Source organism: Antechinus flavipes, chromosome 1 (genome assembly GCF_016432865.1).
Source record: "Antechinus flavipes isolate AdamAnt ecotype Samford, QLD, Australia chromosome 1, AdamAnt_v2, whole genome shotgun sequence".
Lineage (NCBI taxonomy): Eukaryota > Metazoa > Chordata > Mammalia > Dasyuromorphia > Dasyuridae > Antechinus > Antechinus flavipes.
The window spans coordinates 246,569,566-246,587,214 of record NC_067398.1 but is presented as its reverse complement, the minus strand read 5'-3'; the positions used below and the strand labels follow the sequence as shown (position 1 = coordinate 246,587,214).

At 34.3% G+C, this 17,649-nt stretch overlaps 1 protein-coding gene across 2 annotated transcripts in view; it reads right to left on the bottom strand.

Annotated features, from left to right (window-relative positions):
• SMURF1 (SMAD specific E3 ubiquitin protein ligase 1) overlaps positions 1 to 17,649 on the bottom strand; it is a 109,184-nt gene that overhangs the window by 27,209 nt on the left and 64,326 nt on the right. For both annotated transcript variants that reach the window (XM_051999874.1, XM_051999865.1), the window contains exons 3-11: positions 16,202 to 16,310; positions 15,214 to 15,347; positions 15,010 to 15,075; positions 13,640 to 13,715; positions 12,606 to 12,844; positions 11,748 to 11,832; positions 8,727 to 8,873; positions 7,803 to 8,001; positions 5,557 to 5,660 (exon numbers count right to left, since the gene is read on the bottom strand). In XM_051999874.1, coding sequence (XP_051855834.1) covers positions 5,557 to 5,660; positions 7,803 to 8,001; positions 8,727 to 8,873; positions 11,748 to 11,832; positions 12,606 to 12,844; positions 13,640 to 13,715; positions 15,010 to 15,075; positions 15,214 to 15,347; positions 16,202 to 16,310 — 1,159 coding nt within the window. The remainder of the gene's footprint in view (positions 1 to 5,556; positions 5,661 to 7,802; positions 8,002 to 8,726; positions 8,874 to 11,747; positions 11,833 to 12,605; positions 12,845 to 13,639; positions 13,716 to 15,009; positions 15,076 to 15,213; positions 15,348 to 16,201; positions 16,311 to 17,649) is intronic.

Here is a 17,649-nt window from a genome sequence, read left to right as displayed (position 1 = left end):
AGACCTCACCATTCACTAGAGGGCCCTCACCTCAATTAAACAACTGAGATTCAATTGCTAGAGCTACAAATTAAAAAAAAAAAAAAAAGAAAGAAAGAAAACCAATCTCTGTGCTCAAGAAGCTTATAATCTAATAGGGGGAAAACAACAAACAAAAGGAAGCTGGAAAAAGAGGGAAATAACAGGTGGAATCCAATATACGAGCATCTTATTCCACAAAGCTCAATCAAGCAAGGCTAGAGATAGAAAACGGACAATTAGCCAGAAAGTCCAGGTTTTACCCTCTATAAAGGAAAATTTTGGGAGAAGTTGAGAATTCTATCTTCTAACCCTGCAATTAGCAGGAAAAAGGCCAAAATCTGGGAAGGTGTTGAGTTTCTAGGGTTGAGTTAAACAGTACAATAAGGAAATTTCAGGTGATGAACTTGTGCTGGGAGAGGCACCTTGCTTTGAGGAGTTCAATCCAAGCAGAACTTCCCTTGTACCTTTTCTGTATTAAATTTTCTCTGTATTGTTTTTACTTTGCTCCTTAAAGGTGGAAGACATTTCTTGTCTTTTCCCTAGCCACAAATGCAGACACTTCATAAATACCTGATTAATGAATGAATCTTTATCTCTGTGATCAATGCCATTCCTATACTCCGTATCCTCAGGTGCCAAGTCAGGCAGATTCTATACCCATAATGTCTCCCATAAGTACTTTTTTCATACTAAAACTGTTCTAGTTCAGGTTTCTGCAATCATCTTTTATCTGTACAATTCCAACAATCTCCCAATTGGACTCACAGAGGATTCTAGTCTCTTTCATCTCTATTTCTCCACAGAGCTGTTCAAATAATCTTCCTAATGCCAATAACATGTCACCTTTCTATTTAAGTATTTTTGGTGACTCCCTATTGCCTGTAGAAAAAAATGCAGCCTACTCAGCTTAGATTTCAAAATCTTGTACAATCTCACTTTATACTAAGTATATAATAAACCCCCTTCACAATAACAGCTGAAATATCAGCCTCATTAATGCTTAATGTGCACAATATTCCATCTCCCAATTTTGTGCCTTTGCAGAGTCTGTCCCCATTCCTAGAAGGCATGTGCTTCTCCCCTCTGTCTCTATAATTCTTAACTTGTGTCAAATGTCACTTTCTGATTCCCCAATTTATGTCAGTATTCTCTCAATACTCATTCCTTAAAATCACGCATGGGAAAAATGCACATACATATACATAAATATAGGTGAATATATGTTGTATTTTCATGGAAGAATGTAATTTCCTTGAAAAGTGGGACATTGTTTTGTCATTGTGTCCAGGGGCCATTGGAGGCACTCAGTAAATATTAATTGGACACTACCAGCAATAGGGAGACATAAGAGAATTCTGAGTTGGAGAATTAGAATGAGTTCTCTACACCAGCAAGATTAATTTGGCAGTCATATGCAATTAAGTGAGAGCAGGCACAGGCAGGTTTAAAAAGCCTTGCTCAAAAACTGTAACAGCAGTACACAAATTCAGATAAGGAATGTGCTTTTCCTGTGCCTGAAATCACTCCCTACATAATATTCTAACAGACACAAAGATGGGTCATTTTCTACAACTGCTATGTCATATATTTTTCTAACAAATATACACCTAAAGAAAGGTACACTTGACCAAAAAAGCAGCAATATATGTATTAGAGGACTTCTCACCAATTTGAGTTATAAAACAAACAAATAAATAAGACACGGTATGGTTAGATTGGTTTTGGAGACAGAGGTGGGAATACAAAATGTGATTGTTTTACTTATTACCTATGTAACCTTATTACCTATGTAATCTTGGTAACTTCAGCTCTTGAAACCCCAGTTTCTTCATCCATAAGTTGACAGAATTTGGCTGTAATAAGATTTCTAAGATCCCTTCTATCTTTAAAACCCATGATCCTGTGAAGTCACTACAATGGCAATAGAAAAAGGGCAAAGGTAATTGGAACTTTCTATTATACCAATAAAAAGATAAGTCCAAGATCATAAACACCATAAAAAAATAAGTCTGTGTTCAACTTTAGGGAACAGAAAGAACATTCAGAATGATATGTGAATATGATTACTTCTAAAAGGGACAGAATCACTCTCCTCATCAGAAAGCATTCTGATAATATTCCTTATGAGAAAGAAAAAAAATGATTTGAATAGAAATGTCTGAATTGCCCCCAAAGTTTGAGGATTTAATAAAACTGTTTTCCAAAAGGCCAAAGAATTGCAATTGTCTAGATAGGAAGTGATTAAGGCATAAAGAAGGATTTCAGCAGAGACACAGACAAGGTAAAGATGAACATCAACTATGCTGTAGAGAGACTAAGATGATAAGCAAGAAAGAGTTTCAGGGTGGGAAGGACCTTGGAAGGAAAAACTTCAAGGTCAAAAGTCTTAAAAATTTTTACCCAGTTAGTGAATAGGGACAAAAATAGTTAAGAAAGAAGGCAGATAGCTGTACCAGACCTAAATCTGTATTATAAAGCAGCAGACATCAAAACCATTAGATACTGGCCAAATAGAGTAGGTTTGATGAAATAGATTAGGTTCGCAAGACACAGTAATCAATGACTACAGTAATCTAGTGTTTGACAAACCCAAAGACCCCAGATTTTGGAATAAGAACTCACTGACAAAAACTGCTGGGAAAATTGGAAAACAGTATAATAGAAACTAGGCAGTGGTACCATACCTAACACCCTATATTAAGATAAGATTGAAATGGGTTCATGATTCAGACATAAAGGATGATATCATAAGCAAATCAGAAGGATAAAGGATAGTCCACTTCTAAGATCTGTGGAGAAGGAAGGAATTTTTTTTTTTTTTTTTGATTCACTTAATTTATTCGTGGGTTTTTTTTTTGGCTGAGTCAATTAGCTCAAGGTCACACAGCTAGGAAGTGTTAAGTGTTTAAGGCCAGATTTGAACTCCTGACTTCAGGGCTGGTGCTCTACCCACTGAGCCACCTAGATGCCCCTGATATATTCTTTTTATTAGCACAGGGTCCATGATTAAAAGGAAAGATCACTGCATTTTAAGCCAAAGAGCTTGAGTTCAAATACCAACTCTGCAACCAATCTGTGTAAGCCCAGCATGTCACGTCATCCTTCTATATTTCAGTTTGTTGATGTGGTGATGGTTGTTTTTGTTGAGTCATTTCAGGCATGTCCAACACATTAGTTCCCTATTTGGGGTCTTGTTGGCAAAAATACTAGTGATTTGCCATTTGAAGGAAGGAATTTGTGGACAAAATAGACTCAGAGTACATTATGAAATGTAAGAGAGATAATTGTGATTATATTAAGTTAAAAAGGTTTTGTACAAACAAAACCAATGCAGACAAGATTAGGAAGGAAGCAAAAAACTGAGAAAAAATTTTTATATCCAAGGAGTCTGTCAAAGGCCTCATTTCTAAAACACAAAAAATTGACTCAAAATTGTACGAATACAAACCATTCTCCAATTAATAAATAAAAGAATATGAACAATTTTCAGATGAAGAAAGTGAAACCATTTCTACTCATATGAAAAAATGCTCTAAATCACTATTGATCAGAGAAATGAAAATTAAGACAACTCTGAAGTACTATATTATCTCTTAGATTGGCTAAGATGACAAGAAAAGATAATGATGAATGGAGGGGATGTGGGAAAACTGGGACATTAATACATTGTTGGTGGAGTTATGAAATGAGTTAACTATTCTGGAGAGCAAAATGTGAATATACCCAAGGGTTATCAAAATGTTCATACCCTTTGATCTAAAAGTATCTATTAGGTCTGCATCCAAAAGAAATCTTTTAAAAGGAGAAAGGACCCACACGTGTAAAAAGAGTGAAAATGTTATGTTGTGATCCACACTCAATTCCCACAGTTCTCTCTCTGGGTGTAGAAGGCTCTCTTCATCACAAGATCACTGGAATTGGCCTCAATCATCTTATTGTTGGAAATAGTCATGTTCCTCAGAATTGCTCATTATATAGTCTTGTTGTTGCCGTGTATAATGATCTCTTGGTTATGCTCACTTCACTTAGCATCAATTCATGTAAGTCTCTCCAGGCCTTTCTGAAATCATCCTGCTGGTCATTTCTTCCAGAACAATAATATTCCCTTACATTCATATACCATAACTTATTCAGCCATCTCCAACTGATAGGCATCCACTCAGCTGCCAGTTTCTTACCACTACAAAAAGGGTGGACAGGGCTTTTTTCAACAACAGGTGATTCAGGCCAATTCCAATAGACTTGTGATGGAGAAAGTCATTTGCATCCAGAGAAAGAACTGTGGGGATTGAGTGTGGATCACAACATAGTATTTTCACCTTTTTTGTTTGTTTGTTTGCTTGCTTTTGTTTACTTTCTCAGTTTCCCCCCTCCCCCCCTTTTTGATCTGATTTTTCTTGTGCAGCATGATAACTGTGGAAATATGTATAGAAGATTCATATCAAGAATGGGGGGGGGGGTGGAAGGGAGGGAGAAAGAGAAGGAGGCAAGAAGTATTGGCCTCTTGTCAGGAAATCAGTTTGTACTGCGGATCAGTGCAAGTAAAACTTGGTCCAAAAGAAGGCAGTTTCTCTAGGACAATGAACAGGCAGTTATAATAGAAACGAGACTTGGAAAAACAATTCAACTCTATTAGTTAAGAAAAAGAAAATCAAGTTCAGTTTAAGTTTCAGAGCAATTGTGGGAGAGAATTTAGAAGCCCTAAATAAATTTAAAGAAATAACAGCAATAACTCTGTTATAAGGAAAAGGACCTATTTGTAAATTGCAGCATAAACTATTTCAAAGAAAACCAGAGCATGAAAATTCAAACAAATCAAAATATGAGATTATTCAATTCAGGGTTCTTCTAACACTTCTAAAAGCAATTTATTTGAACGAAACTGAACATTGTAATTAAAGTATGCCCTCCCAAAAGAGATTTAAAAAATTATATACCCTCCTCTAACTTCTTTACAGAAGTTTGGGAGTCCATATATTTTCATATGACCTTCATATGTTGGTTAATTTTACTGAATTGCTTTCCCCCCCTTTTCGTTCTTTTTATATCTTTTGTTATTATAGGTTATTACAGTGAGTTCACTGGTTAGGAGAGAAGAGAGCAATGTATGTGGGAATGAAGATGATATAAAAAAAGATAGCCAATTTTTTTTGAACATTCATTTTTAAGGAATATCTATATCTATAGTATAAGTTGAAGTCAGTAGCAAGTTCTTCAAGTTTTAAGTTTAAGTAAACTTCAAAAGAATCATGTGCACAGGTTTAAAGGTCCAGTTTTTAAAAGTAAATAGACAAGGGCTTGTACTTTCTGATAACCTTCTTTAACTATATGACACTAAGTTTTTTTCTTACAAAGGGAGTGTTTATGCAGTCAGGGCAGCAATCATTTGATGTCTCTACCACTCCAGAAAGATTAAATTAACATCACTGATGTGACTGTATATCTTAAGATGTAAATACATTTGCTTTTTAAAATAACTTATTAGAGCCAGGCTAAAACATAAGTAGTAGAAAGGTAGAATAATTCAAATCTCACCGGGCCACTCCACCATAATCCAGGCCTTCTTCACCACGGAATTTCACCATTAACCTCTTTTTTAAGTCTTTTGGTCTCATCTTCATTATCTGACGGTAAGACTCCTACATATGAAAACAACAGTTTTCAGAGAGAGGTGGTTTTTCCCTTTTTTCTTAAAATTCATAAAAGCATCAAAAACAGAAATTTTCTACATTGATGTAGGAAGCCTTTGAGTTAGAGTTTCTTTTGTTAGGGACTCAGCTTGACTCTTCATTCTTTTTAGTGCCTTGTTCACATGTGTTAAAATACAGGTCAGTCAATAAACATTAAGTGCCTACTAGCAGTTAAATGCATAGTGAAGGGAAAACTGGAATTTAATTGTAAATGAAATTTTTGATTACTTTAGGATATGATAATAGACTCTCTAAATTAAAGATTACTTTCAATACAACTCAATAGACTTGAACCAAAATGAAGACTCATTTGTAGAACTAGGATTTTAATGGAATAATTATTAGTTTCTTTTCCTTTCTAAGAGAGAAAGAAAAAGATTCCCTGGCAACCAAAACTCAGCTGAGTTTCCTTCAAAAAGGTTCTAAAAATCATATGAAATTCAACAGTAAGAGAATAAATTAGAACCCTCTTCTAAAATAAACAATTAAGTCTTTTCCAGGTTTTTATATACCTTGTATACTTTATATACAGAGAACTTGTTAGAGAGACTTTGCCTTGTTCCAACCTAAGATCCAAATCAGTGATAGAAATATCTGCCATGGAATGAAATAAATTTCAAATTTTGTTTTACTTTTGTAAGCAGTGAGGATGTGGAGGATGGAGGAGAAGAAAGAGAAAAGAATACTAGCAATGAGGTATATCTAAATTTAGAAAAATTAATAGTTAACTATGAGATTATGTACATACCTTAATATCAGCAATAATAATGAAAATTATTCTAAGCATTAAGAAAATCAGTGTCATAAATATATTAAAAACAAACACTGGAATAGGTTTCAGGAGACCAATTCTAGTTCCAGCTTAGTAGCAATTGTTTTCTTTACAGCTCAGTTTCCTAATACATAAAAACTGGGGAGAAGGATGAAGAGTTTGGAACAGATGCTCCATAAAATTCCCCTATAATTCTAAGATTATGAATTTTCCTCATTTGAAGCCAAGAGATTTCTCAAGGGGAAGAAGATCACAACTCTCTTTAGTGCTGACTTACGTCTCATTAGCTCACAAGCCATCTCTAAAAGTAAGGAGCATGTAAACTTCGCTATCTGCTGCTTTGGATTTTGCCTCTGCTCATTTGACATTCCTTGGATAGACTGATAATACATTTCCTTCCTGCTTTTATCCCTACAGTATTTGCTGATGCCCAAAGATGATCAAGATGCAGTGGGATGACTAAGGGTTTTGCCTTACAGGGATGTCTGTTTTAAGACATGACTTTAAGAGACCGTCTGGAGAGGAACTTACTAGGAGGGATACTTATTATTTTGGAAGAGTTTTATATTGATAAAGTCTAAGTACTTTATCATTGGCATCTTGCATAGGACCCGTCTGATTTTAAGAATAAATTTCCTAAGAAACTAATTACATAGGAAAGAGGAATCAAGAATTGAAAAAGTATTAATCACAAAAAGTGCTTCACAAGCCTGTTGTACAAGAAAGGTACAGATATAAACTGTAGGCACATCAAGTGTGGCCAGGCACAGAAGGGTTCTTATGCTTGTATGATACAAATCACAGGCTTTGGCTTATTCAGAGGTCTAGGTTTAAACTTCTTTCTGGGGGGAAGGTGATAAGTATGTTTATGATTCTATTGGTTAATGGTATCCTCTCCACCAATGCAAATCATAACCCCTGCACTAATGTGTAATCTGAGAGAGCTACCTAGATCGAGACAGTGACCTACAAAGTTACTTACATTGGACTTGTATCTTACACTGGGACGTGAACCCAGTTTTTCCTGATTCCAAGCTCTCTAGCCCCTATGTTGTACCACATCACTTAAGAGGAAATATGATTCTAAAAACATCCAGGCCTTAAATCTACACCAAGTTCTTCCTGCCTCATTTGGAAATGAAACAAATGCTTCAATACAAAACAAAAAATAAAAGTAGGTCTCATTGAAACAAAGAAATTATTTACAGAATGGTTCATTTATATTAGTTTCTGTTCAGTACAATATGGTTTTATTAATAATTTGGGCTACCTTATAGATCTATAATCTATGTCTTACTCGGAGTTGTAGTGTTCAATACCTCAAATATTTCTTCTCTGGATACTTCTATGCGACAATGCCCAGCTTGGGGCTGCTGAAGAGAAAGTTCATGTCTAAGGACTTTTAATTTCTGTACTAAATCTCTCTCATATCTCTGGGCAGGAAGCTCTTCATCTTCTAATGATCCTTCATTCGGCACTGACAAAGGCTGGCTGGGTTCCTTTAGTTGGCATTGGTGACTAAAAAGGAAATACAAGTAAAATTGACTCCAAAAACAAAGGCCTGAGAACTGCAAATTATTTATAAGTCTGATTGTAATACATATGTGGTATCCTTACAAAGTAATTCATTACATAGACTGGGACATTTATTAAGCAAACATCCCGGGAAACATAACTACATATCATTTTTACCTAAAAAAACTTAAAAAAAAAAAGTATGCTGTTAGAGCATAACTAATCTGCAACAATAAATATAGGATCTACAATAATTCTCAATTCAAAATCTTTCTGTGATGAAGGTAGTAAGTAAACCCTGATAGATAAGATAGCTAGAGCCATTATGATTACAGGTAGCATTTACAGTGAGTGCTGAGTGGGCATTAATGAAAAAAATCTCATTTTACTTCTCCAGCATGAAGAATACATTAAGGGCTATGACATTTCATTAGAGTGCTGCTTACATAAAAGCTTTATTAACGGAGCTGCTTAATAATAGTTTCAATGAATTTTATTTAGGATGTGTAGAAAAAAGAAAAAGGTGGCCACAGCATATGGTTGTAGTACTAATAGGTAATTAAAGATTTTAAACTACGTAAATGCCCAAGAAAACACTTGCAAGAGTTTACTACACCTATTTTTTTTACTAACACTATAGAGTAGTTATGTTTCTTAAAAAAAAAAAAAAAAAAAGCAGTTTTTTCAGAATCTGAAGCTAAATCTCAAATTAAATAATAAAAACTTACTTCATAATATGATGCAATCTTGGATCCGTGAACTGGGTTGTTCGGTTATTATGATCTACAAAATATATTCTCCCAGAAACTGTACTTCTAACTTCCCAGCCTGGTGGTAAAGGCCCAAGTTCATCACAATTCACACTGTTAAGGTCTCTACCAATTAAAAAAAAAAAAAAAAAGATTAGTCCATCTTAGAAAGCTAAAGTGAATGAATTGCTTATCAAAACCACAGCACTACAATTCTACTAAATGGTGTGGTCATTCGACCACAGGGTTAAACATCCAAGTTATATTGAGAATAATAACTGCCATCCAGCCAAGCCACAATGCAGCAGGAAAATTTGACAAATCAAAATTAAACATTCAGGACTTGAAACTATTTGATATAAAAGGAATCTGCTTACAAAAGAGCAAGGGAGGATTGCAGCATCATATGACTTAAAACATTTCTGAATTCACAAAGTTAAATATTAAATTTCTTTGACTTACTCAACATATTTCCAGCCAACACTAACTTTTTCAACGGTGACAAGTCTATATTAAACAGTATTTGAAAAACAATGATGTATGTCACCCAACATTCCTGTATCATGGAATATAACGAACATGAAAAATTCAGAGAAATACATGAAGACAGACACTCATAGGTACAAAGTGAAAGAAATAGAGGCAGTAAGATAACGCATGCAATGCCTATGATCCTATAAATGGAAATACAAAAACCTGAAATTGAACACCATATAACTGTTGTAATCAAGGCTACTCCCCAAGAAATAAGCATTTATGCATAGGCCTACAAAACTGAAATAACGCATACTGTCAGGCTCAACTAACATATCCCTAAGTTTTGCTGAGCAATCTTTCTCCCCTCTTTTTAAATTCTTGTTACATGCGATGGTTCTTTGGGGAGGAAAGGAAGGGAAGAACATATCTGGAAACATAATATAAAAACAGAAGATATCAATACAAACTTTTTAAAATGTTAAAAAAAACAAAACAAAATTCAACCTACCTCATAAAGAGATAGCCCAAAGAACTGTTACCTCAAAATTTGTATTCTTTTAAGCAAGTATTTCTCAATTAATCATTTGATTAATTATTCAGAAAAGAACGTCAGTGGCAAAAGCAGAATCTCTGGAGTTGGAGGATCTGGCTTCAACTGCTGCCTATCTAACAGTAGTCAAGTCATTCAAGTCATCTGGGCCTTAGTTTCCTCTTCTTTAAAATCAAAGAATCGGACTAGATGCCTTCTAAAGATCCGTTCCAGTTTAAAATTTACTATACTGTTCTGTTATATTCTTTTAACAAGACCAAATAACCTTAATTTTCTTACAGCAGGCCTTAAAGAGGCCATATTTTTTGTTTTCAGGTATTTAAATTCTTTTTTTTTTTTTTTTTTTTTTTTTTTTTTTTTGCCGAGGCAATTGAGGTTAAATGACTTGCCCAAGGTCACACAGGTAGGAAGTGCTAAGTATCTTAGGCCAGATTTGAACTCAGGTCCTCCTGACTTCGGAGCTGATGCTCTAATTACTTTACCACCTAGCTGCCCCGAGGTATTTAAATTCTAATTACAGATCATAAGTTTAAGTTCACTCTACACTCATCCTCCATGGAAACAAGCTAAGCCCAGATGAAACAAATTCTGGATTAAAAAAGAGAGGGAGCAATTTTAAATACATTTTTAACAACTCAGAAAAAGGAAAAAATCCAAGAGACATTTCAGAGAGCAAAATATGGTATTCACTTGATCTGATTTCAGAAGTATTGATTCATATTTGGGAAACTTTTTTTGGAGTCATCCAAAATCTTTTGTTAAAATTTGTTTCGTTTTTATGTAGTATTTTATTTTTTTCCAATTACATGAAAAGAAAACTTTTAACATTCATTTTTTATAAAATTTTGAGTCAATTTTTCCTCCTTTCCTAAAGGGTAAGCAATTTGATATTTAATCATGTAAAATTTATTTCCATTTTAAACTCATTCAAAAACCTCAAACTTTGACTCAACCATTCTCACAACTTTGAAATTATTCCTTTTATACACTTGCTTCTTAGAATATAGTTTCAATTTTTCCAAAAAAAAAAAAAAAAAAAACCCAAACATTGTGAAAGAAAAAACAGTAAAAAATTTACAATTTGCAAAAGGAAAAATAAAAACAAACATGAAAAAATAAAATGAAAATAGTACACTTCAATCCGCATTCAGGTTCCATAGCTTTCTCTGGATACAGATACATTTTCTATCATGAATCTTTTGGAATTGTCTTAGATCATTCTCAGCAATACAATGAGAAGGGCTACAGCTGTCATAGTTGATCATCATAAATGCTATTATTACTGTATACAATATTCTTCCACTTTTGCTCACTTCATTTTATATCAATTAATCTAAGTCTTTCCAGGTTTTTCTTATTATTATTTCTTATAGCACAATGTATTCCATTACATTTATATTACCACAACTTGTTCAGTCATTCCCCAACTGATAGGTATTCTTTCAATTTTTAATTCTTTGCCACTACAAAAAGAGGTAAGAGATTTTGGCAAATAGGAATTTCTTTGTAACACAGTTCAAAACCTTTGGGAAAAGAATAAGACAAGACAGAGAGCGAGACTCTCTTCAAAGATGAAGCTACTTTAGTTTTAAATAAGAAGAACATGCATCCTGAAAATTGTATCTGAGTTTCAAATAAGACCGACTTTCTAGAGTGCATTTGATTTAATCTAGAGCAAGGGAGATCTCTTTTCAAGATATCCAATATGCTGATCAGTTTTTAAATGATTCACTTCTGTTTTAGCAGCTGTCAAGTTATAATATTCTGAAAGTCTGGAAGAGAGCAGCAAGGCTGTGTGCCTGTATTAAAGTCATTAAGGAAATGTAAGACTGCTGTAATAAGGAGTCATTTTGCTGCTGCTTCTTCAAAGTTCAGAATTTCAAACATAATGGGTTACATCAGCTCTACTTGGGGATCCAGGCAATGATCAACTACGAAGGCAGCTTTGATCATGTGTAGTTGTAGAGACATACCTTGGTATTCTAGGGTCATGCCATGTGCTCACGCCAGTCTGTGTGTGCAAAAAGTAAACTTGTCCTTGGACTGTCGTTCTTTGTTCTGCACAAAGGATTGAAAACACAACAGAGCAACTACAATTACTTAAAATTTAGGAAAAATTTCAAGCAATCCCATCAGTTCTTCTCTTAAATGTCTTAACATTTTCATTGTAAATAGTACTGTTCATTTACATATCCCAGAGGAGAATACAATCTGAAAACAATGTTAGCTAGCTTCTGACAAACTATCATAGATCACAATTTATTTTAAGGTGCCTATCCAACTTGCTCAGGTATGGTGCACCATCACCAGCACTTATGTTAGTTATATTCCTGAACTTAAGTGCTTATTAGTGATTATGTAATTCTGACCTTAGCTTTCTTTTCTTTATCTTCAGATGACTGTTACTTTTGCTTTCATTTCCCAAATCTAAATTACTATCTTTCATTACTTTCGTTAAGATTTTTGCTTTTGTTGTTTTCTAAAAATGGTCACTTCTTCATTTCAACCTCAATACCATCCTTTCTATAATGGAATTATGGAACTTGATAGATCTTTCTTTACTGCCTATTCTATTTACTATTTCTTCTCCTTGTGTTCTCACAATTTAACCATAATGGCAGAAGCTAGATTTACAAGTATTTACTTCTTATCCTATTTATGTAGATAACACCTACAACTCTTGAAGCTTGTTTTCATTTCTAAGGTGTCTACTTTTTTACCCTAACAAAACTAGCATAAAGTAAAAGCATATAAATTATGAACATAGGGTCAAAACAAACTTTTTTATAAGCAATGTGAAACACTTTGGCTAATATTATGAGTAAATTTACCATAGCCTTCAGGTAGATCAGGGGATTGGTGGCCATGTGGTCGATTTTGAGGGGTCTGGATATGACCTCGGACCTCAGGATTTCGAAGTCTCTGTGCCTGAAGTCTTTGATCCTGACTTGGAGATTCCACAAATCTGCAATTTCCTCCACCTGCAGCACCAGTACTGTCTGTATATGGGGCTGGTTCCTCCATAAAGCAGCTAAGTGGCCTTCCAGGACCTGAGTCTTCATAAACCGTTCTGAAAGAGGAAAAATCACAATATAAAAGGGGTCAAAATGTTCAGGTTAATAAGTTTGGAACTTTAAACATTAAATAAGTTGGGGCAGCTAGATAGCATAGTGGATCGAGCACCAGCCCTGAAGTTAGGAGGACCCGAGTTCAAATTTGGCCTCAGACACAACACTTCCTAGCTGTGTGACCCTGGGCAAGTCACTTAACTCCAACTGCCTCAGCAAAAAATAAAATAAAATAAAACAAGTTGCATCACATACACTAAACATTTCTTTTATTTTGTCAAATATAGAATACCAGTAAATTTGTTCTACAACATTCATTATGAATCATTTAACAGAAATGATAGTGTCTTTCAAGTATCCAAAGTTAAAGGAACCTGTACTGAAATGTCATCTAGGTCATCAAAGGCTCTTTTCTAGGGACAGCAGTGACTGAATACCATGCTTGCATTGCAAAGAAGGATCATGTAACTGATGACAGTACAAGAAATGGTAATTATTTTCCAAATAAGCAGTGTTAATTTTTTTTCTAAGTAATTTAGTATCTAGGAAGTATAAAAAAAAAAGTTCAAATTTAAAAACATAAATCTTTATTTTTTAAGCTAATTTTGTAGACAAGTTTACATTTTATAAACTTTTCTCTTAAGAACAAGGATCTTTTGATATAAATATTCTTTTGCATTGTAATATTTTCCAAGCATTCATCAGGGCACAATGGCATAAAAAGAACCTGTCTGTCATTCACATGGGGAATAAGTAGAAGGAAGGAGTTTTGAAGTGTTCTCTTCAGTTATACATACCCTTCATTTTCTAAGAGTCCTCTGCAGTCCACAACAGAGCCTCCAGTGCCTATTCTGTCTCGTGTCTGTAAACTGACTAAAAAAGCAAAGGAAATCATGTATTAAAAACTCATCTCATTATATGGTAACTTGTGAGCCATAATGGATTTCTAACTTTAAAAGTATGAGGCAGCAAGTATATAACCCCAAGTAGGAAGCAATTTTTCCTACCAGAAAATAGCACCACAGTAACAGAATATCAATTCTGACACTTGTTACTTAAGGTCAGAAAAAGATACTTTATTTCTTAAAAGTTAGCTCCTCAATCTTTGCAAATTCTAAAGTTTTTAACGTTAATAATTCACTTTGGTTAAAGAGATAAAAAGATGGCAATGTTAACAAAGGCCAAAATACAGGAAAGCATAACTTTGGAAATTCACTACCACTAGATGTCACCATCAAGGGAACTGATAAGACCTTAGGCTCAGTATCCCATTTATCTCCCCCACCCCCACTTTCCAGCATCATTTTCTAAAACATCCAACAAAGAAACCAAGAGCAAAACAAAAGCATGTGATGTGTACATCCTCAGTGCTTGAGTACTTTTTAAATTTAAAGTAGCTTTTCTAATTTACTCACCCATGACCAAATTTACCATGGCAATCTCTCAAGGCAGAGTCATATAATAATGTTTGACCTGTATTTTTTATGAGATTGTTTGGGTGCTAGTCATCAATTTCCATTCCAAGGAATTTATCCTGAATAATAGCATAGCCTTTGTTATATCTACCCATATATATTCCTGAATAACAGCAGTATTAAGCTATTTCACAAAGTAATAATTAAAAATGAACTAGCGTATATTTAATATGTGTATTATGTATGGTTTTCCAAAGCTCCTTGACTGTTTTAAAATTTTTTGGTTACTAAAACTTGAATTGCTGTAGTTTATGCTGAAAATGAATTCCTTAAAAACATTCTTTGCCATTCATGAAATATGATAAACTTTCTGGAGGAAAGGATAATTTCCCTAATTCTTCATAAAATGGCACCATTCTTATAATCAATAATTGCATTGTAAAATGCTAAAAAAATTTAAATTAAATTCAAATAAATATGAAATCTGTACTTGGGATAACCTATAACGTCTTTTAGCATAACTGTTATTTTATATTCATCTTAAAATGATGGCACAAGGGAGAAAAGAAACGGATAACAATAATAAACACTGAAAGACAATCAAGGAGATAACCCTGGTGACTTTTGTTTTTTAAAGTGTTTGTGATGTTGTAGGAAGGTTCTTTCAACACTTGCCAATGATGACATGTTTTCCAGATATAAAGAAGGGACTACGTCACACTATGATTTTACAGAGATAACAAAATACTTGCCCACTATTTGGCCACGAACTGCATCAGTATCTGTGGGATTTAGTTTGCATAGATCCAAACGCTGATCTGTAAACAAACAATTCAAAATTTAACCCAAGGAAATGTTAACTGGAGAGTAAGGTAGAAAATTTGTTTTTAGTATTCAAATAAGTTTAGTTTAAATAGACTACATTGAAAAGCAGAAAACAAGCCGTTAGTTCTTACATCCAGTATCTTTTAATCTGCTGATGGCATTGGAGAGGAGACGCACACACCCCAGGAAGCCAGCTCCCTGTTTCTTGTGGATTTTCTTGTGGTTCCACACACTAATGGTTATCGAATCGGTTTTTCCAACATATCTGAAAAGATTGTACATTGGGAAATATCAATTAAGTTTTGGTTCTACATTATGCCATCTGATTAAAACTATGCAAAAGATTTTTTAGAATAATGAAATATTGAACTTAATATATGTGAACTGTTAGCAGACTTAATAATGGACTTATAAACTGTGTTTTTATGGGGATATTTGGGCAATGGTATACTCAAATACAAATAATTAAATGAGTATTGATTTAAATAACTCCTGTGTTCAAGGAACTCTATATTATGTGCTGGGGATAGAAAAATAAAAGACAAAAATTGCTACCCTCAGGGAGCTTATAATCTTCAAAAGCATAAGGAGAGTCAGAATTTAGACCCAGTTCTGAAATGGGTCATAAAGTCTTCTGTCCCAACATGATGGTTAGAGACTAAAAGTGATGAAAACCTCATAAACAAAGATTTTAGAACTTAGGTATGTATTTTAAAATGAACAAGGCTAATTTGAGAAGCAGTGTAGCACAGAGGATATAAGGCTGGCTTTTTAAGTCCCCCTTTAAAAAATATGTGGTTACTATGGGAAAGTTCCTCAGCCTCTCAGTATTCCAGGCAATTCTCAAAGAGGAGAAGTCAGGGCTTTGGGGAAAAAAGTTTCTATATGAAACATTCTGTAGACTGAGGAAACCAGGAGGTCAGGACCCTCTCCCATGTTCCCTTTTCCCTTTTCCTACTCTCCCCAAGATTTTGGAATTTAGCCACCAATTCTGTCATCAATAAATGGAAAAATGGCTAGTGCATCCCTTAAGGTTTTTGTTTTTTTTCTTTCCCCTTTATATATAAGCACATCTCCCTTTACTTTTCTAAATGTGATTTCACAAATCAGTAAACTTACAGATCATAATGCTGATTCCACTTAGGATCCAATGTGTTTTTCACTGTATCAGTTGAATGGCATTGACCAGACCCATCAACCACTATTTTTGCAAAGGGGTCAGGAAGTCCTAGACAAGAGTAAAAAGATAACATCTATATTTAAAGAAATCTATTACCAAAGACCCAACACTAGGGCTAGAAGGGATACTAAAGTGCCTCTAATCTAGGAAAGAACACTGTATATTTACAAATTTCATTCAAAGTTAAGAAAGAAGAAATTGCAAAATAAGCTTTTTCTAAGAAATTCTAAGAGAAAGAGATCTAATTGATCTAATATTTAACTAAGAATTCCAAATACATTTGTATTTGTTATAAACTCTTGGGCACCTAAAGTGGAGTCTTAAAAACATGTCACAGGGCAATTTTATAGGTAAGAAAGCAAATGTTAAGGGAATAAAATTTCATGATCATGGGATCTTTGGATCTTAGAGACCACAAAGTCTAACATTTCTCCATCAAAACACCTCGCAACCATCCCCACCCTCCACTCCCTCATCCCCAATCCATGTCCAGTGGTCCACTCCCAGTTTCTGCTAGAAGATCTCTGGGGGAAAGATATTCATTTCCCTGATAACACATTCCATTCTCTGCAACCCATTCAACATGTAAAAGACTCTTGCCATCTGGGGGAAGGGGTGGAGGGAGGGAGGGGAAAAATCGGAACAGAAGTGAATGCAAGGGATAATGTAAAAAATTACCCTGGCATGCGTTCTATCAATAAAAAGTTATTAAAAAAAAAAAAAACATTCCATTCTACATTTACACCCATTTTCCAGGAAGTTTTCCTTTATATTTTACTGAAATCTACTTCCCTGTAAGTTCTACATATTTGCTCTTTGGAACCAAACAAAACAATTCTAATCTCTCTTCAATATGAAGGTTAATTTGGAATAACCAATAATAAATCTATGCTATTACTTTATATTTCTTCTGCTCTTCATGGCTAAACTCTTTAAAAAGTACATCTGTAACAAATGCCTCCACTTTTTCTCCTCAACTCTTTCTTAACCTCTAAATAAACCAGTTTCTTCTGCTCTTATTTCACTGAAACAACTCTTTCCAAAATTATTAATGATTTCTAGATGGCCAATTCCAATGGCCTTTTTCAATCCTCATTCTTCTTGACCTTTCTGGTACCTTTGACATTATACCTTCTCCTGGAGATTCTTTAGGTTTTATAGATACTAGTCTCTTCTGGTTTTCCTTGATATCTATCTGCTCACTTCTCAGTCTCCTTTGCTGGATACTTATCCAAATCATACTTTCAGACTGTAATTGTCCCTTAGGGTTTTGTCTTTTTACTAGCCTCCAATCCTGCATCTCCAACTATTTTTCAGATAACTGGATGTCCAGTATTCATCTTAAACTAAACATGTTCAAAATGAAATTTATTATCTTTCTACTTAC